At 32.8% G+C, this 19,837-nt stretch overlaps 5 protein-coding genes across 5 annotated transcripts; 4 read left to right on the forward strand and 1 right to left on the reverse strand.

Annotated features, from left to right (window-relative positions):
- Positions 1–4: 4 nt before the first annotated feature.
- Positions 5–1,533, forward strand: LOC104769859 (uncharacterized). The gene is made up of 3 exons (XM_010494176.3): positions 5–183; positions 501–648; positions 1,118–1,533. Exons 1-3 carry the CDS (start codon positions 126–128, stop codon positions 1,197–1,199), a joined length of 288 nt encoding a protein of 95 aa, XP_010492478.1. The 5' UTR covers positions 5–125; the 3' UTR covers positions 1,200–1,533.
- Positions 1,353–5,485, reverse strand: LOC104769860 (T-complex protein 1 subunit zeta 2). The gene is made up of 15 exons (XM_010494177.3): positions 5,023–5,485; positions 4,854–4,917; positions 4,501–4,636; positions 4,070–4,221; positions 3,934–3,981; positions 3,700–3,792; positions 3,412–3,518; positions 3,204–3,318; positions 3,040–3,123; positions 2,533–2,737; positions 2,343–2,437; positions 2,118–2,186; positions 1,930–2,037; positions 1,727–1,845; positions 1,353–1,633 (listed from the first exon to the last, which is right to left on the reverse strand). Exons 1-15 carry the CDS (start codon positions 5,154–5,156, stop codon positions 1,555–1,557), a joined length of 1,608 nt encoding a protein of 535 aa, XP_010492479.1. The 5' UTR covers positions 5,157–5,485; the 3' UTR covers positions 1,353–1,554.
- Positions 5,486–11,357: 5,872 nt separating this feature from the next.
- Positions 11,358–15,100, forward strand: LOC104772278 (uncharacterized). The gene is made up of 5 exons (XM_010496911.2): positions 11,358–12,473; positions 13,071–13,200; positions 13,275–13,433; positions 13,524–13,747; positions 13,825–15,100. The coding sequence occupies exons 1-5, from the start codon at positions 11,517–11,519 to the stop codon at positions 13,963–13,965; spliced, it is 1,611 nt and encodes a 536-aa protein (XP_010495213.2). The 5' UTR covers positions 11,358–11,516; the 3' UTR covers positions 13,966–15,100.
- Positions 14,031–14,843, forward strand: LOC104772280 (uncharacterized). Its single transcript, XM_010496912.2, has one exon. It carries the CDS (start codon positions 14,031–14,033, stop codon positions 14,841–14,843), a length of 813 nt encoding a protein of 270 aa, XP_010495214.2.
- Positions 15,101–15,419: 319 nt separating the features above from the next.
- LOC104769862 (putative beta-glucosidase 5) lies at positions 15,420–16,160 on the forward strand. The gene is made up of 4 exons (XM_010494181.2): positions 15,420–15,591; positions 15,675–15,738; positions 15,821–15,870; positions 15,955–16,160. The coding sequence occupies exons 1-4, from the start codon at positions 15,463–15,465 to the stop codon at positions 16,051–16,053; spliced, it is 342 nt and encodes a 113-aa protein (XP_010492483.1). The 5' UTR covers positions 15,420–15,462; the 3' UTR covers positions 16,054–16,160.
- The last annotated feature ends 3,677 nt before the right edge of the window (positions 16,161–19,837 follow it).

The raw sequence follows: 19,837 nt of genomic DNA on the forward strand, positions 1-19,837 counted from the left end.
TATTAAGAGTAGGTTTCTTATAGTGATTGACGGAATTACCCATTGCCCTGAACCCATTTAGACACAGACTTCTCTTGATCGATTTTGATCGGAGAAGGTCGAAAAAGCTTTCGAAGATCCGTCAAATGGGGAGCTATGTGGAGCAAGCTCGTGAGAATCACGTCAAGAAGAAGGTCGAAGAAGGTAATTTAACAATGTTCGCGACTTCTTCTTCATCGCTAGCTATGTTCTAAACCCTAAACCCCCAAAAAAAATTGGGATTTGATTGCTTCCGAAATGGTCTATGATCGATACTCTCTAAGCATGGTTTGAATTGAGCTCACTTGGTCCACTTTGAATTAACCCACTTTATGCATCTGATACTGGTTTGATCTAGTAGCTAGCAGCTCTCATAGACTGTGTTGAATTGCTTCTATGTTTATCTCCTAGATTGAGCTTAAAGATGTTTCGTGGTGATAGAAGGTTGTTTGATTGATTATGTTATACTTTGTTATTAATAGCGCTGCGTAGCAAGATGAAGGCAAAGGCATTGATGGAATGTGATCAGTACGTCTCAAAGTATGCTGAATGCGCTACAGGAAGAACGTTTTCTGTGGTGTGGACATGTCGTAAGCAAGCTAAAGAGCTCAACACTTGCCTCCATCAATTGTATCTTCTCACCTCTTAATGCTTCTCCTTCTATTGAACATGTCATCTTGTATTCACTTGTTAGATTTGTAGATTTGTTGTGTATGTGAGCATCTGATTTTGATTGTTTTTTTTTCTTCTTAAAATACCCTTCTCTGGTATGGTGAAATGAGACAACTTGTGGCTAGGATATGCATAATGTAATCATGAAGTACCATTGCTAAGGAGTATATATGTAACCGAATATAAGCTTATAGAATAAAAGGGGATGATTCTTTGTCCAAATAAAAAAAAAAAAAAAAAAAAAAGAAGGGGATGATTCTTTGTTACTGCTATTAAAGAGATGCAAAAAACTATGTTCCATATCCGTGTAGCACAGCCAGTATGGAGTTTTTTCTTGGTTCACAGGTTATTTTTTGTGTGACTTGGTAGTATAGGGCCGATGCTTAAATGTTGTCTAACCATGAAACGTTATTTGTTGATTCTGCAGCACCAATGACAATGTTTTGGAGGAAATGAAGAGAGAGTATATGCATCAAGAAGAGGGTAAAGTCTCAGCCTCGGCCATATAAAATTTTTGTCGAACAAAAGATTTTACTCCGACCATATAATTCTGTCCCTTTGTTTTCTGGTCAATATGGATAAACAGATCCTTTTATAACTAAACTGTGGCTTTTTTTTTCTTTTAATAAGGGTGTTTCTACTTTTTAAGTAATAGATTTGTATTTTGATCCAAAAAAAAGGAATAGATTTGTTGTATTTCCATTTTTTCTCAGTTCGCAAAATACACTAAATCTAGATATCAGATTCAAAGCTGTTTCACATAGTTTAAAAAACATAGGTTTCACAACATTCAGGATTTAATAAACCAACAAACAAAAATTTGAGGTGCTTAGAAAGAAGAAAGCGAGTTAAAAGCAAAGGACTTCAAGCAGTAGGCTTCCTCATATTTCTTCCTGCACGAATCACTTCGTCCACCAAAAGCAATTGCGACGCAATTACTGGCCTGCAACACAAACAAACAAACAGCCTGTTATTGATATGGCTTCAACAGAAACTCAAAACTTTATTAGAATTGGCTGGTTGTTTCGAACATTACCCTGCATTGATAAGTTGGCGTTTCACCGAGTAATTGTCGAAAATACCAGCAAGCTGCGGGTCAATTGGTTCACCATCCATCAGGTTCAGTCCCACGACGTTCCCTTTGTCATGCTCGCTCTGTATAAGAGCATCACAATGAGCAATTATAAAATCTCTATTATGTACAAAATTGATATCAGTTTTTAGAAGATGAATGCATACCGTTAGAGAAATGATCACGTCTTGGGTATCAAGACCTGCATTTTCTGCAAGTGTCTTAGGCACCACGAGAAGGGCATTAGCAAAAGCTTCAACGCCAAGTTGGGCACGCTGCAATGATCATTATAGTATTAGTAATTTAGAATCTTTGAGATGCAATTATCAATAGAGTTCGAGTGAAATCAATTTACCCCTTGAACGGTTTTCTTGACTTCATTAATTAAGTGTTGCCTTGCTGCAACTTCAAAAGCTCCTGCTCCCTACAGAAAGATGCAACCGCACATCAACATACCACAAAACATATACAATAGGTAGCCTACCCATGGTTTTATTCATGAATTAACCATCTCTTTGACGTTGGAGAGAAACACAGAGCAAGGTTAACAAAATACTTCAAGATATTGTAAGGTACTTACTAACACAACACACTCGTCTTCTATGGTGTTCTTAACCGATCTTAGACCATCACGAACAGCGTCCTTAATTTGGGCAATAGTGTGATCATTAGGCCCTAGAAACCCAAGAAATCATGAATGAACACCAAAACTAATAAAAGAATATATGAAACTTCAAAACTTAATGAAGCCATAGAAGTCGGCGTAATACCTTTTATGAGGATGGTACATGAATTAGGATTCCTCACTTGCTCCACAAAGGTGTACTTTTCCTCCCCAAGAACGTGCTCATAGACAAGTCCAGCCCATCCAAGAGACTCAGGGGTCAAGTCGTCAACAGAATTTACAGCTTCTCCACCACAGGCCAAAACTAACCGTTCCATATTCCTCCTCTTTGCTCTTCTAAGAGCAACAATCTGGACACATAAGGAAAGGCAATTAGATTCAACAGCCTCTATACAAGAGAAATTAGGTACAAAAGAAGAGACAAGCTCAGTCAGTGGCCCAGAAGGCCAGAACCAAAACCAGTTCTGCCAATCGTCTCCATGGATTATTGTATATCGAAGGAACTACTCTTTGAACACTATTATCAATTTCAATTCACTTAACAACAGATTCTTTCTTAGCATTCTTCTTATTGTTTCTATTTATCGGATAAAAACAGTGTCAGCTATTTATTAAATTGGTGTCGAAGCAAGTAAATACAGAAGTAGCTTACCCCTTCTCTAGCAAGAAGATCCAGTGATGGTGGGTCAATACCCTTTTGATTTATGATAACAAAGTTGTCATTCTCACCACACACCTGTATGAGAAACAAAACTTGTATTATTATTTTTTACGATGTTAATAAAATACAGTTGGGAGAAATGGTCTCAGTCCCACCTTTTTCTTCAGCTCAATTATTTTCTTCACTCTTTCATCAACAGATCGCCTCTCTGCGGTAACCATGGCTTCCCTCTGCTCCGCATTTGAGTAGAAAAATCCTGCATTAATTTCACTGATAGATAAAGAAATATTAGTCTACATCACCAAAAACATACATACTATTATTTTCTCTTCACTGAATTGACCAAAGAATTATATTACACACCTCTTCTCATACTCCAATGACACATTGCAAGTTAAGATGTGGCAGTTTTCTGCGCGTCTTTTCATGTCAGGGTGTCTTGAACCATGATCCAGAACAAGCCCCTCAACCTAATTCAGGATTGAATCAATAAACAGGTCCAAAACTATGAATCTTTCATACTATGAAAGCATTTAAGCATAACAGAAAGAAAAAAATTCTTTCATTACGTACTCGCAAATTTTTCAAATATAAACCTACAAATGATTTGTGGGAACTATTTTACAGTAAACCACACAAGTCAAGACATACCAATCGTGTGTCAACATCAAATTTGTGACGCATGTGCATAATTTCCACCATAAACAGATCAATAGCTTCCTCAGGCTTTCGGATGCAGAGAACCTGAAATATGCGGAAAGTAGATAATTAGAAGACAAACAGGCGCTTGAAACCCAATCTTGGTGCATAGATGAGTCCTCATCTGTCTGAGAAAAAAAAATGAAAAAGCATTACTGAGATTCTCATAGAGATCGATTAACTCACTGAATTAACGACAATGTCAGTCAGTTGATCAGCCAAACCTTCGTACAACTACACAAGCCACAAGAGTAAATCGAAATTAGAAAGCAGAGAGAAGAATTAAATAAAAAGAAAGATAAATCACAAAAATGAAGAAAACCTTTGTTCTTAGTGTTGTTCTGGCAACCATTTTTAGGATCTCTTTATCAGCTTCATCACCCATAACCACAGGGGTCTTGAAGTTCTCGAGAAATAGAAGAGTAGCTCTCTTAGCAATCTCGAAACCATCAACTAAGACACGTGGATGCATACCTGATACATGTATAAACCTTCATTAGGATTTTGGCTACAAAAAATAGATACTAGTTTATACTCCCACCAGTTATGACCATTTCTACATCCAATATAAACAAAACTTTGCAAATCAACGTCGTTGAATATAGATTGTAGGTCGACACTCATACGTTAACCATAACACAGATTGAGTAATAAAATAAGACCAAGCATAGAAGAGCACAAAACTAACGAACGCTTACAAATTTGTTGTAAGAAAAGGTACATAAATTTCAGCTAACAAAGCGACTTATTTACCTTCATCGATGCAGCGTTCAGATTGTTTCATAAGCTCACCAATGAAGATGACAGTGGAAGTAGTACCATCACCACTTATGTCATCCTGTGCCACAGCCGTCCTCGCAATCATAATGGCTGTTGGATTCTGAATTTGCTGAAACAGTTAAGAAGTAAGCGTGTAAGCATCCTCCAGAAAGATTGCTACATAGTCTCTTAACTATAACATGTTCAATATCAAACCAATCCTCCTAGAATCTAATATTACATAACACAAAAGTCACAGGCTTTTGAGCACCATATCCCACTAAAAAGCAATACAGAGCTCGATTCAAACAGATCGTTAGGATCTAGATTTATATTCTCAAACTAACCATTTCTTTCAAAAGAGTGTTCCCATCCTTGGTAAGTTTAATATCTCCCGAACCACCAACAAGCCTGCATCGAAGTTAGCAACAAATCGGAAGGTAAGCACATCTGGGGAAATGAAGAACAACGAACATAGATCAGATTAAATAAATCAAAAAAGGAGATAAAAATTACATCTTGATAGTTCCTTTAGGACCGAGATTCGACTTGAGCACATCCTGCAAACCCTTGGCGGCGTTGATTGTCATATGAAGCGCCGCCGATTTGTTGAGAACCTCCGCATTAGGATTCAGAACTCGCACAGACATTTTCGATAACCTTGACGAGAAGAGCACACAAAGAGAAGAACTGGGGACTGAACTAGAGAGCGAGAGCTAGAGAGAGAGAGAGAGAGAGCTTGGTTATTTTTAGGGCTTTCTGGGTTTTAAAAAGTTTTGATGAAGAAGAAACAAAGAAAGAGAAGCCGATGTTGAGAGACTCTAATCGCTGTGGAGACTTCGATTTAGCGTAAATTGCAATTTTCACCAACATTATCATATGTTTTACGTTTTTAGCCACTTAATATTACACAATTTGAACAATTAAAAACATTTTAAAAAGTTGAAGAATGAAGATTATGTTTGTATAATAGTTTAATAAACTTCCGCTACGATTAATTATCTATATATAATAGCAAACCCATTTTTTGTGTCAATTTTAATCTAACAGATGCAAATTATTATTCATGTCTTTTCATCGCATTTCCATCTTTTAAAAATCACACCTTTTAATTTTTGCATTTTTTTGTTAATGTTTCAAAAATCACATCCATTAATTTAACACATTTTTATTTTATACCTCTTTGTTGTACCTCCATGTTTCACATCTATTAATTTTTATACTTTTTTATTTCACACCTCTATGTTTTACACCTCTTTGTTTATTATATATTAATTTTTCTGGACAATATAAACAAGTTTGGAAAAATTGTTTTCTAAGTACTAAATAAAACTAAAAAAATATTTTATTGAAGTGTTTTTTAACTAACAAGCATCAATCTCTAATTTAAGGTAATTTAATATTTTCGCTGAAAATGACATGTTAGTGTTTCTTCGGTTAGATTATTATTACTGTTAATCGACACTACTAAGTTCATACATTAATCTTAGTTTTCTAAGTACGCGTGCCATATTTTTTGCATGGCTAATATTTTTAATTCTCAACTAGGTTGGTACCCACGCTACGCCGCGGGATTTGTTTTTACTTTATTTTTGTCATATTTTATGTTTTATTTTTCTCAATTTCATAATTTAATATATATTATTTGTAATCAATTCATAAGTTTTTGATAATTTCAATAGTAATTTATTATTATTTTTGTTTACATCATCATATGATACTTGAGTTTTTATTTCATAAATTTAGTTTATGAATATATTTTAAATGTTGACAAAAATATATATATATATATATATATATATATATTAAATTTTATTACCAAATAAGTTAAGAGATTACAAACCATTAGTTCTTGATTTGTTTCTCACTCACAAACCCTCTAAAACAGTAAGACAAATTACTCTTTGATATCTACATTGTAAATGTTTTTGATGGATCTCTTAGAATACTTTAGGTTTAGGCATTTCAACCTTTCTCCTAAATCTCACCTAATTTATCTCTTACAACATTACAACATATTTATACTTGTTCTTATCTTAACCTAACACTTAAACTAAACAAACTCATTAATCACTTGACAAGCTTATGATCAAGTTGGAAGCTTATCATTCACTTGACAAGCTTATGATTAAGTTCTTCAAGCTATATATGTTAATCTAGCAACATCTTAAAGAAAAAATAGAAAAATAAATTAAATTTACACATTATTACGTGTAAAAACTATGACTAACAGGAGGATACTTTTTTAATATTTTTTAGTATAAATATAATTTTTAAACATAGATTTTTATTTTTAGAAATTGACTTTTTTTCATTTCATAGAATATATGCATTTACAGACACATTATGTAGATAGAACACATTTATATTTTGATAAAACTTCTTGGATAAAGTTAATTGAACACAAGTAAAGAAACTAAATATAAGTATAGAAATTGAAATAGATGGACTTTTTACATAGGTCTATGCAATGAGTATTTATATTCAATTAAATATGCTAAAATAGTTCATAGACATTGGTTAATATAACTTGTTTTGTGACTTTTGCTGCGAAAGTTTTAGTACCGTCATCTACAATTCTTCCAATGAAGTTTTGCCTAAAACAATAAACATCAACTGTAAGAATCCTAATGCAACATGGCTATTTCACCCCACAAAAACGAAGGTACAATAGTCGAAGTTAAAAGTTGAAGCACTTACAACTTAAGAATCTATTTCAAAATTTCCTAATAAAAGTCAACTCAAGAAGTGAAAAACAACATGATGTGACATATAATTTTTTAATTGGTTTAGAAATCTTAGTTGTATTAATTCAAATGTTTTTATTGGCTATTGATTTTAACTGATGTGTCAAACCATGCTTTAATATTGAAGCTGATGTGTCAGAAGAGGAGAGCAACACATCTTTCTTTTATTGTATTGATGTGCAGATTATAGATTAACGAAAGTTTGGTTTTTCTTAAGTGCTTTGTTTGTCTTTATGTTGTCGGTTAGATAATTTATTCATGATAACACTTACATTTAATTTCTTCAAGTTAAAGTAGAATAATAAAAGGATGTGAAATCAATATATATAGCACACAGAGGCATAATTTTTTAAATATTCTGTTTGGGTTCGTAGCGACCAAAATTGCTTTATAATAAGTTTTTGGAAAGAAATATCTGGGGAAGGTATAACGCCGATATTAATATCACAGACGCTGTGACTCTACCAAAACAGTCGCCGAGAAAACCAGAGACACTCGTTATAGTTTTAGAATTAAATAAGTGTCGCTGTAAGAACAGGCCCTAACTGTTGCCGGTGTTAGTTAGTGTCGCTTAGCGATAATCATAATAATAGTCGCGGAATAACTTCACGGGAAAAATTGTGTTAGTCTCCACATACTTGAATATCAAGTAAACTAGAATTATGACATGATGGCCATATTTGTTTTTTATTGAGAAGTCTTTATACCATAGCAAACCCACTTTTAGGGGACTGTGATGCAATCATTGTTAATCCAACGGTTGAGGTTAATTTTTCTATTTATTCTATGGCTATAAATCAAAGGATACGTTTTTCAATTGCAACTTTTCGTTGGCACTCTTTCGTGAACCATTGCGTCTCCCTCTTCTCACCACCTTTTAGTTCTGCTTCTTGGTCGTCATTATATACCTTAATAAATTTAGTAGCTTCCTTTTTTTTCCATAGATCTACAATGTAAATCCTCCTCTAAAGCCTCTCTAAGCAAAAAAAATTTTGAAACTAAGATTTTTGAAGATTCCTTTTCCCGCGACGTCGTAGTCACTTTTTCTATTTTTACTGAGCCAATGATGCTTCAATCGATCTTTGGTAAGTTTATTTTTATTTCTATTCATGAATTTTTTTTGTCTTTGATGAACGTCTCGATGTAATCAATTTGGTTTTCCTTTTTAATTATTAAAATCAAGAAATAGTAGTATGATAGATAAATCAATTTTTAGCTTGGTCCACATAGTACCAATTTTGTTATGGTCGGGGTCCAATAATTAATATTTTTTCTATATTGGTATTTAACGGAAATAAAAGATTATGCTGAATGAGAGATTTGAACTACTAATCTTTACAAAGTTTTGCATCACCAGATCATATTCCTCTAGACGCTCAAATATAATACACCAACAAATAAATAAAACCTTTCTTGGAAACTATTTTTATCTTTTTGATTGTAGAACTAAAACAAAGTATTAGTGATTTAATAAAAAAAAATAGCTTTGATTTGGAAGCATCTCATATAAATAATTAATTCTGATTTCTATCGAATCCAACTTACTTAAAAACCACTGAACGATTCTTGCTAAAGTCTTGGTCGACGATGGTCAATGAAGTAAAATAATCAAAATTTATTAAGTTGATTAGAGGTAGATTAAAAAATACAGCATGATGAGAGAAAAGGAACAACATACAGTACCCTCAAAAGCTTCACCATTTTTTGATTAAACAAATAAACTTTACATGAAAAAAATACATGATTAATTACTGATTGATCAGCTGATGATCAAAAAGGTAATAAAATGCGTTGTCATTACTCAAATAATCAAATCTTTATACTAACAAATCTATAAAATACAGTGTGTATAATTTATTAAAGAACAAAATTTTATTTTTGGTGTTATTTAAAGTACCAAAAATGTTTTATAGGAAAAGGAAGAAAACAACAAGTAAAAAAGGGATAGAACCTGAACACCTACACTTTTTCTTGTTTAATGTTTGATTTGATTGGTAAGGCTTATCCATGTTTACAAAATGGTTAATCAGTTGGGTTCATGATATTGGTTATTTATTCCTCTTAATAAATGTTTGCATCATATCCGTCTAGGTTTTGGTTAGGCTCTGGATTAATTTATACCAGGTTATGCTTCTTTAATGTACGTCAAAACAAGTACTTGTATACTCAAAACGGTTTCAAATGTATATATAATTTCAAATCCACTTTTAGGAGTCAATTAAATATAACGGATGAGATTATTTTTATTATCTCATCTAACAGTTTAGATTTTGTTAATTATCTCAAAAGTTGCAAGGTTTTGATATAACAGTTGTATTTCTTGTTGTATCTCCAGCTTTCCATGTTTGCATCTGTTAATTTTTCACACTTTTATGTTTTACATATCTTTGTTTATCTAAAGTTGCAGTTTTGATCCGAAATTGTGTTTCTTCGTCATTTATTGGGTTTCTCACTTTGTTTATATATAGATTTGTCATTTATGGTATCGAACAGAGGATGGTTAAAAGATAAACCTATGTATAAACCTATGATTATAGAACAAACATATGAAACTATGATTTTAGAACAAACATATGAAACTATGATTTTAGAACAGTTAGATATCAATCAAAATTTGCTTTATTTCTCTAACATTCAGACGTATAGTATTGTTTAAATAAAAATGTAAGTTGTCTTTACACCTTAAAAACTTATTGTGTTTTATTGTTAAATTGCATGATATCGTTGTTGGAGTAACTATTTTATCAAGTCCGGTGAGATTTTTTTTTTTTGTTACCAATCAGTCATGATGATATGTAGTGATGATAGATATATGAATATGTCAAACTTTTTTAACAAACATGGTATATATTTTTTTTGGTTGCCTATTATTATATATAGATTTAAGTATTTAACCTATTTAAATTTCAAACTTGTAATAAGATTTTTTTTTAAATGTAAGATGTCTATTGGATATAAATGATCTAGGTTAGTTACCATTATTTTGTAGGACAAGGTTGTTTAAAATTAAGATTTAATTTTAATTTCTTTTATTTTCTGGGTGCTAAACATTTTGATAATATATAGAAGCGTTCCAAAATGATCATAGAAATAGAGAGTGTCAAAGAAAAAAGATAGACGTATTCGTAAATTGTAGCATATTCTTTCTCTTTGATGTTGCTTTTGGCAATGCTTATGTTCCTATAATCGTATGTTAAATTTGGTTAATTCTGTAGAGTTGTCTCATTAGTTTTATGGGATTAATGATTCATTGGTGTTTGAAATATGTGTTATAAAAGAAATAGTAAATTTTTGTATCAAAAAAGTTTATTAGATTTTGTAAAAGGAAAACACATGAACTTTCTAGATTCATTAAAGGGCGGTAGCCGGAAGTTCATTTCATATTTTCGATGGGTTCTTTGTTTTTCAAATAAAGCAAAAGAAGGGTAATGTTAGGAGTCGAATTAAATAGTCGTTCGGAAATGTTGAACTCTTTTGGCTTTAGAGGGACATCAATATTAATTGAAATGCATACAAATAAACAAATAATACCATTAGAGGGATAAAGATGAAAAGAGAAAAGCTAAAGAAAACAAATTCATAAATTGAAATAAAAAATGATGAAGTTAGAGAATTATAATCAAGTTTCCATTCGAAAAGGTTGTTTAATAAAGTCAGTCATTTCAATTTTTTACTTTCCCGTGCGGCAAAGCACGGGTCGACTTCCTAGTCTAGATATAATAGCAAACCCATTTTAATTATATAGATGGAGTCTTTGCTGTTGTTGTTAGTTGTTACCGTTGTCCTTGACGATAGCCACCATCTTCACTATTCACTGGACTTGATCGTGCTTTTTCTATACAATTCTCCGTTCGTCCACTTCGCTGATCGATCTCCCTAGTGAAGATGTTGTACTTCAGTCTAGATTCAATGAGAAGAGAGAAGAAATTATACATTAAGAAATTTACTATCTGTAGTGTAATAAGATTATACATATATGCCAACAAAACATACAATTCCCATACATTTTAAACTGATACTAATTTGTTTTAATAAGCTCAAGAAAAAATAAGAAATATGGATAATTTATCCATTAATTAGCACAAAGATAAGGTTATAAAAACTTTGTTAAACTGTGTATAATTAAGGGTAAATAGGTCAACACACACGAAAATTTGATATAAATAACGGAAGCAACTTAAGTCTCTCGTCTTCTTCTTCTTCGCTTCATTCTTGCGTTTGATCTTTATCTCTCTCGATCCAATCTTTTTCTTGAGTTTCATTATGGAGGACGAATCGGCTCCAGATTATAATCAAATGGCAATGTTAAACGCAGAAGACGAAGTAATAATCTTACGTCTTCTGAAGCGTATGATCGTTAACGGAGATTCATGGGCTAAGCTCTTCACCCAAGACGCAGACGTGTTCAACAAGAATCCAAATGTGGAGTTCAATGCTGAGATACCTATCTTCGTGGTCGTTAAACCACGAACAGAGAGTTGTGGTAAAACCGATGGATGTAGTTCGGGTTGCTGGAGGATCATAGGTCGTGATAAACTGATGAAATCGGAGGAGACTGGTAAGATTCTAGGGTTCAAGAAGATTCTCAAGTTCTGCTTAACGACGCAACCATTGGAATACAAGAGGAGCTGGGTAATGGAAGAGTATAGGCTTACCAATAACTTGAACCGGAAGCAAGATCATGTGATTTGCAAGATTAGGTTTCTGTTCCGAACCGAGATCAGTTTCTTGCTAGCCAAGCATTTCTCGTATCTCTCTACTATTCCTGAAAATCTAGTACTGCCATCTTATGGATACTATTCCGATACCCAAGAGGAGGATGAGTCTTATCTGTTAGCGATATCTGATTCTGACGGAAACGTTTGGCCTAGCTACGTTACCAATAACGTCTACCGTTTGCATCCATTGAAGCTTGTGGATCCTTACGAGAAGATGTTTCGACTTTACGGAACCTGCATCTACGCTAACGAGACTTTGCGTACAACCGATGAATGCTATCGTGGTTACTGGAAGATCCTGCACAGTGATGAGCTGATCAAGTCAAAGTCCGGGAATACCATTGGTTTCAAGAAGGGTTTTGAGTTTTACCATATGGAAAAAGTACTAAGCTATGGTTATGAAGGAGAAGATTTGAAGGTAACTTGGACTATAAAAGAGTACAGGCTTAACGAAGAGGAGAAGCAGAATAAAGTGTTGTGCGTTATCAAGTTAACTGAAGAATGAAGATAACTAGCTCTAGGGATCACTTCTACTCTGGATTTCATGATCAATCATCTTACTGACATTGTACAATTGGTCATGATTCATGAGAACTTGTGTTTTTTTTTATTTCCTCTATTCTCTTTTTGGTTTAGCTAGAGATACTAGTAGTATGCATACTTCTATATTTCCTGCAGTTTGTGGTTACAGAGGAGAGGCTTTTTTTTCTTTCCGTGTGGCTGCAATTGGTTAACTCTAATCTCATGTAAAGAATCATGTTGTGAAATAGAGAGAGAAGAGATATAAGATTTGGTGTACTATTTGAATGAAGAATGGGTCATTTACAAAGAAGTAAAAGAGATGGTTTTATCTGGTGACAAAGTGAAACCTCATTTACAAATGGACCTAATAATGGACATGTATCTAGTATTTATAAATCATAACATAAATTTTTTTTCTTTATAGTAATAATATAATTCAAAATTTAATATTTAAGATTTGACTGTTGACCATTTTATTTTTAATTTGTTATACAACCAGTTAAAGCCAGTAATCCTTCTTTCTCTTATAAATTACCAACAAAACTTCAAAATTATTATCATCAAACCGATGATTCAGCTAGCCATGTCTTTGTCCACCTCTCTCTTACCGTTACCCTCCGTCACGCAACTTCAGATCGATTCTGTTACATTTGCACCAGCCATCAGTTCACCAGCTTCCCACAATACCCTCTTCCTCGGTGGTGCAGGTTCGAAAACTCTATTTCCTCTGTTCTCTTGCCTTCTTAACATTTTTTTTTTTGTTGACTTCTTTTGTTTTTAGGTGTGCGAGGTTTGGATATGCATGGTAAGTTTGTGATTTTCACTGTCACTGGCCTTTACCTAGAGGCTAATGCCGTCCAGTCACTCTCCGTTAAGTGGAAGGGAAAGTCTACGAAGGAATTAACGGGATCCGTCCCATTCTTCCGTGACATCGTCACAGGTGTGCTTGCTTAACATCCACGCCACATTCAATTGTTGTTAGACCTTTTAAATAATATCTTGTGACTGAATTGCTCTTAATTAATTATAGGTGAGTTTGAGAAATTTATTAAGGTGACGATGAAACGACCATTAACGGGGAAAGAATATTCGATGAAAGTAGCAAAGAACTGTGTCATGATTTGGAAATCGTTAGGGATTTACACACAGAGTGAAGCCAAAGCTCTTAAAAGATTCTTGAAGATATTCAAATACCAAACTTTCCCTCCTGGTGCCTCCATCCTCTTCGCTCTTTCTCCTAAAGGCTCTCTCACGGTACTATACATTGTGCTATCACAATCTAGTAGTCAGAACGTGTAGCTAGCTATGATGAACACTTTTTTGTTTTGCAGATTGCGTTTTCTAAAGACGACACTATTCCTAAAGCTGGACAAGCTGTGGTCAAGAATAAGTTGTTGGCAGAGGCAGTTCTTGAATCAATCATTGGAAAGGAGAAGACGAAGCAACTTATGAGGAACTCACGAGGGAACTGATCAAAGCAGCAGACGAATTGTTGAGCGCAGAAGACGATGTAATAGTCTCACGTTATCTGAAGTGTATGATCGTTAACGAAGATGCTTGGGATGGTCTCTTCACCCAAGACGTAAACGTGTTCGAGACGAATCCATATGAATTGTTCGATTCTGAGAGCTCTACCTTCTTTATCGTTAAACCACGAACAGAGCAGTGTAGTAAATCTGATGGATGCGAATCAGGTTGCTGGAGGATCATGGGTCGTGATAAACTGATCAAGTCGAAGGATACAGGGAAGGTTCTAGGGTTCAAGAAGATTCTCAAGTTCTGCGCAAAGAGGAAACCAAGAGAGTACAAGCGAATTTGGGTAATGGAAGAGTTTAGGCTTACCAATAACTTGAACTACAAGCAAGATCCTCAAGTTATTTGCAAGATACGGTTTCTGTTTGAAGCCGAAATTAGTTCCTTGCTTGCCAAGCATTTCTCGTATCTGTCCACTACTGAACCCGTACCGGTTCCTGCAAGTTTATTGTTGCCAGCTTATGGATTCAAATCAAGAGATCCACGACAGGATGAGGCAGAGCATGTGTTGAGGATACCGGCTGTCTACAAAGGCAAAAATTGGCCTAGCTACGTTACAAACAACGTGTACCGCTTGCATCCATTGAAGTTTGTGGATGTTCGTGATCAGATGTTTCTAAATTTCGGAACCTGCATCTTTGCTAACCAGACTTGTGGTGATACTGAGCAATGCGATGGTGGTTACTGGAGGATCATGCACCCTGATGTGAGGATCAATTCAATGCCGTCCAGGGAGACCATTGGTTTCAAGAAGATTTTCAAGTTTTACGAAACCGAGAAACAAAGTGTTGGTTCAACTTACCTTGGACCCCTCTAGTCCCTTAATCAAGTTTATTGGCAGTGATGGGCCTAGAGACCTTCAAAATCCCCATTCAGGCTACAGTAGCTTCTAGTTGCGACCAACATGGATGGAGATTGGCATTATTTTCTTTCTCTTTTGGTTGATACTTGATTATTTTCTTTCTCATTTTCGTTACTCATTTGATTAAGTATCAATACAGTTTCTTGTAGTCTACAGGATTATGAATGTGCTGCAGCATGTACCAAGTTTTGTGTGATTAACAGTATTTTCACTCATCAGTTACATAGGAGTTGCTCTGTTTCTCTTGTCCCTGTCTACTAAACCGATTCAAATGAAAACCGGAACTGTTTATCTACTAAACCGAATAATACTCTTGAGTTACATTATATGAAAACACAAGAGAGTAACAAACCACTAATAGAACGTAGCTCAAAAACACAAGAGAGTAACAAACCACTAATCCTAGGTCTCAATAATGTTTGAAGAATGAAAAAAAAAAAAAACTCAAACAAAAACTAAGGCTCTTTATTTATTTTTTATTTCAACATAAATAATATAGTGGACCATGCACTTTGTTTCTTTTTCACACAAATATTATCTCTCTCGCCGTACAAAAGACAGAGAGAGTTTAGAAATGGAACAGTTGTTTGCTCTGTTTACCATTTTTTTGGCTTTACCTTTCTCCGGGAGATGCAGCGACGTTTTCAGCAGATCTCATTTCCCCAAGGGATTCGTATTTGGAGCTGGTACTTCTGCTTATCAGGTTTTGGAATCAATTTCTAGGCTTACTTTAATTCTTGAATCTTCCTACAAAAATGAACCAAATGTTTGGTTTCTGACTACAAGTGGGAAGGAGCTGCCGCGGAAGACGGAAGGAAACCTAGCGTGTGGGACACTTTTTGTCACTCTCGTAAGCTTTTCATTTTAACATTAGCTATTAGCCTATAACTATTGGTTGGTCGTTGCTTTGATTCTTATTTCTTACTCTGCAGGTAACACAGGTAACGGAGATATAGCATGTGATGGGTATCACAAGTACAAGGTGTTCTTTTTTATCTTCTCTGCTTTAGTATTATCTTGTAAACACATTATGAATTTTCCATCAAAGTTGAGTTCATTGTGACAGGAAGATGTGCATTTGATGGTTGACACTGGGTTAGATGCTTTCAGATTCTCCATCTCTTGGTCTAGGCTAATACCTAGTTATTATTATAGTAAAACATAAGCCAAGAGAACTGTAGATGGGAAAAATAGTAGTTAACTATTATTATTCAATCACATTTTTGGTTATGATGATCAAATAGGAAAAAATCCAAAATAACATTTACTGAAGACCTACATAACCATAATTCACAATTTAATAGCTAACTTAACACTACATAACAAAGGTAAATATTAATAAAGTATGATGATAGTCACCATAAACATAAACTCAAAGCCAAAGTTAGACAGTAACAATATTCTCTTACTCTCCAACAAACTCGAATTCATCAACTAAAATATTCAAATCAATATAGTTAAAACCATCACTTACAAAATACCATATTGAAATAAAACATCAAATTCTTACCAATTTCTTGAAATCCTTTAAACTAATTTCTTGCACATACCAAGGGTTTGATATTTGTGCCTATTGCACATACCTAAACAGAGTGATGTTTATGAAATCCTAGTTATGATAGAATGCCAACACAAATTTTTTTCCAATAGGCTATCACGCTCAAACTTCTAAATGAAATTATATCTAAGGTCGGCTAATCTTAATATTTTTCTAATGATGATTTTTCACTATAAAAAATATACCTTTGAGAAGAAGTATAAAAAATACCTCTGATATGTGATAAATAATATAATCAACAGCAAGAGTTCATAAATCAGAGATGAATTGGATGTGAAACTGTGATTATGATATTGAAAAAAAAGTCATGTCATTTATCATCAAATATATAATTAGTTAGCGACTAAAATGATTTGACTACTGTATGTTGAAACAATTTTGTACAAAAACAAACAAAAATTAATCATTTGAGATAAGGGTCTAAATGGTAACCAATGAATCTTGATGAATTTGGTTGATTGCTTAATTTTAACATTTCTAAATTGTGACCCATGAATCTATATGATTTTTTTTGTTGTTGTGATTTTTGACAAAATCTAGCAAAATAATTAAAACTCCCATTAAAAATATCGTCAAATAATGAATACTAATCAAATATATATAAAAAAATATCTAAAACAAAATTATCAAATGTCTAATTAAATCTTATACTAATAAATATATACTAACATTATCTAAGATTAAATTTAATATAAATAATATATTGGTTAGCTAAATTGAGTTATTTTTTTCATTTTGAATTGTTGAACTATTAAAAATATGTAAAACTTATATAAAAAAACTCTGTCAAAGCATTATTAAAAAAATAATTTCAAATATTAACATGATAACATAATATAAGATAATCTAGTGGATTCATATTGTTGTTAAGTAGTTTAATCAATAATATTACTTTAATAATCAAAAATCATCCAACATATTATCATTCGATTATCATTTCAAGAAAATTTAACATAATATACATTTAGATCCAAAAAATAGTTGTGTGCTTACTTAAACACTCAGTACTAGGAGATACCCCGTGCTTTAAGCACGGGTCAACATTTTAAAAAAAATTATAATATACAATAAAAGTTATTGTTATATATTTTTTTTAAAGTTATTTTGTTTGAGATAATATATATTTTTTTTAATTTTTCTGTAAATCTATTAGTCGAATTGAATACTAAGTATTTTCGAATATTATAGTATTTTATTTTTGACGTATATTACAGTTTTATATTGTTTGTTTGTTGTATTTGCATCATTATTTTGTGAAATATAAAGTAGTAATTTTAATATTATAATTGTGAGAAAATAAAAATTATTAATTTATCATCTATATAAATTTAGTTTACCAACCCGCCAATGTGGAAATTAAAACATATATTTTTCATAGATTGATTAATATATCTTCGTTTTTAAAAATTCAAATCACAACATACGCAGAAAAAATTCTGCACTTTATTAATCATAATTATTATATGAAAATTCTAAACAAATTGTATATAAAATAAAATAAAGATGATAGGAGAATCATAATTTGAAATCCTAACAAAATTTTCGAAATTTAGCTATTAAAAATAATTATATTGTATATTTGGATATAAAATCTTAGTTTTTAAAATTCTGACTGGTTTATATTTTTTTTAAAAAATTATTTTGTAATTTCGTCCATAATTTATTAGAGAGAGAAAATATTTTATTTTCTAGATTTTTTTCTATTTGATCTGTAAGTATTTTTTATTTTTTAATTAATTATATTTATTTAAATTAATTAATTAAGCTTAATTAAAATTTTCTAATGGCAATTGAATGTAATTTTTTACACATTTTAAGGTTAGTTTCATATTTGTACTTCCCAATTAATATAGTAGGATAATACTGTCATTCCATAAACATTGATAGATTTGATCATTTGATTTTCTAATTTAATTAGAATATTGAAAAAACATCATGTCATTGATCATCAAATATATAACTAGTTAGCAACTGAACTGTTTTGAATACATGCTTAAAACAGTATCCTACAACAACAAAAATAAAGATGATGAATCATTGAATTAAATTCACTAGCTTTTTTATTTTTTGTTAAAAGACATTTTATTTATAAATATATATATATTCTATGGGTTACCTCCAGAATAAGCACATACAATTATCTCTTTAGGGCCCAATCTAGTTACATCAAACCGAACTAGATAACAAAGATCAAAATCGACTCGAGTACAAACCAATCTAAACCAGTAGATAACCGATATAAACCAGAAACCTTAATTTGCAATCGGAGACTCGATCGGAGCCGCCATCCCACAAAGCAGCGGATACTCGCTGGACCAGGACCACCGGCGAGCCAGGAAGACGGGAGTCGAACAAAGAAGGTGACACAGGATCATCACCATTCCGCCACCGTAGAGTTTTGAAGAGAAGGAAGAACAAACCGATCTAACAATCTTGAAGCCATAGCTCAGTCGTGATAGAGATAGAGCAGTAGGGAATAGATCTAAAAAGCCATTGACAGTGGCTTAGCTTTGCCTTTCCTGCGGTAGACCTCCCTCGTCCAAACCACCATCCGTGACAAAACCTCCTGTGTCTCCAGCTGTTCAGATCTAACCATATTATCTTTCTCATTCCCCATTAAATTTACTAGTTGAATTGACATTAACTGGACTCAAACACACCAGTTACATATGTCCAAACCTCAATGCGTTATAAGCTAAACGCTTGACATGACATATACGTATAGCCGTAATAGACTGGTCCGAATAGAAACAACCTTATCGATATGTCATATGTGATACCATTCCCTTTTTGGTTGGGATACGCACGTATCGAATTTTAGTTTTTGATGTTGATACCAACTTTGTTTTTCCCGGTGATTGTTGTCAGTAGTAACAAGCCCCGTCAAAAAGTGAACAAAGAAGAATATATATCATCTTATTTTATGCATTTTGGAGTTTGGGACCATACATGAATTGATTGAGTCAATTCGTTTTTTTTTGTTTTTTTTCTACTCGATTCCAAAATGTAATGGTGTGAAATATACATAAACCTAACCTCGTGGATAAACCAGAATCTAAAAACTGTAATCAGAGTTTTTAAAGCAAAAGATGGAGTTTTAAAGAAAGGATGATTTTAAGAATTTTAATGACTTAAACTTATTAATCTTAAAACTGTAATGAAATAGTCTATTAATTGTTTTATCCACTACAACATTTGTATGGGTCTCTGTCACGAAGGCAAAGTTATCGAAGTCAACTATGAGAACAATTATAGAAGTGCTAGAAAACAAAAGGTAGATTCTAAAACTCTTTTCTTTCTTTTTCTTTTTTTCTACAAACTAATAAAATTATTTTTTGAGTAAAAGAAAAAAACTATCTTTCACATAAAAAAATATAGAGAAATACCCTAA

The sequence above is a fragment of the Camelina sativa genome, chromosome 20 (assembly GCF_030686135.1).
Source record: "Camelina sativa cultivar CO46 ecotype springtype chromosome 20, ASM3068613v1".
Classification (NCBI taxonomy): domain Eukaryota; kingdom Viridiplantae; phylum Streptophyta; class Magnoliopsida; order Brassicales; family Brassicaceae; genus Camelina; species Camelina sativa.

Excerpts from the sequence above, each read along its gene's own strand:
- LOC104769862 (XM_010494181.2), top strand. The coding sequence starts at position 15,463 with ATGGAACAGTTGTTTGCTCTGTTTACCATTTTTTTGGCTTTACCTTTC. Across the intron at positions 15,739-15,820 it reads GGACACTTTTTGTCACTCTC|GTAACACAGGTAACGGAGAT; the intron begins GTAAGCTTTTCA and ends CTTACTCTGCAG. Across the intron at positions 15,871-15,954 it reads ATGGGTATCACAAGTACAAG|GAAGATGTGCATTTGATGGT; the intron begins GTGTTCTTTTTT and ends TCATTGTGACAG.
- LOC104769859 (XM_010494176.3), top strand. The coding sequence starts at position 126 with ATGGGGAGCTATGTGGAGCAAGCTCGTGAGAATCACGTCAAGAAGAAG. Across the intron at positions 184-500 it reads CAAGAAGAAGGTCGAAGAAG|CGCTGCGTAGCAAGATGAAG; the intron begins GTAATTTAACAA and ends TGTTATTAATAG. Across the intron at positions 649-1,117 it reads AACACTTGCCTCCATCAATT|CACCAATGACAATGTTTTGG; the intron begins GTATCTTCTCAC and ends TTGATTCTGCAG.
- LOC104772278 (XM_010496911.2), top strand. The coding sequence starts at position 11,517 with ATGGAGGACGAATCGGCTCCAGATTATAATCAAATGGCAATGTTAAAC. Across the intron at positions 12,474-13,070 it reads TTATCAAGTTAACTGAAGAA|CTAGCCATGTCTTTGTCCAC; the intron begins TGAAGATAACTA and ends CCGATGATTCAG. Across the intron at positions 13,748-13,824 it reads CTCCTAAAGGCTCTCTCACG|ATTGCGTTTTCTAAAGACGA; the intron begins GTACTATACATT and ends TTTGTTTTGCAG.
- LOC104772280 (XM_010496912.2), top strand. The coding sequence starts at position 14,031 with ATGATCGTTAACGAAGATGCTTGGGATGGTCTCTTCACCCAAGACGTA.
- LOC104769860 (XM_010494177.3), bottom strand. The coding sequence starts at position 5,156 with ATGTCTGTGCGAGTTCTGAATCCTAATGCGGAGGTTCTCAACAAATCG. Across the intron at positions 4,637-4,853 it reads ACACTCTTTTGAAAGAAATG|CAAATTCAGAATCCAACAGC; the intron begins GTTAGTTTGAGA and ends TAACTGTTTCAG. Across the intron at positions 2,438-2,532 it reads ATGTACCATCCTCATAAAAG|GGCCTAATGATCACACTATT; the intron begins GTATTACGCCGA and ends TTGGGTTTCTAG.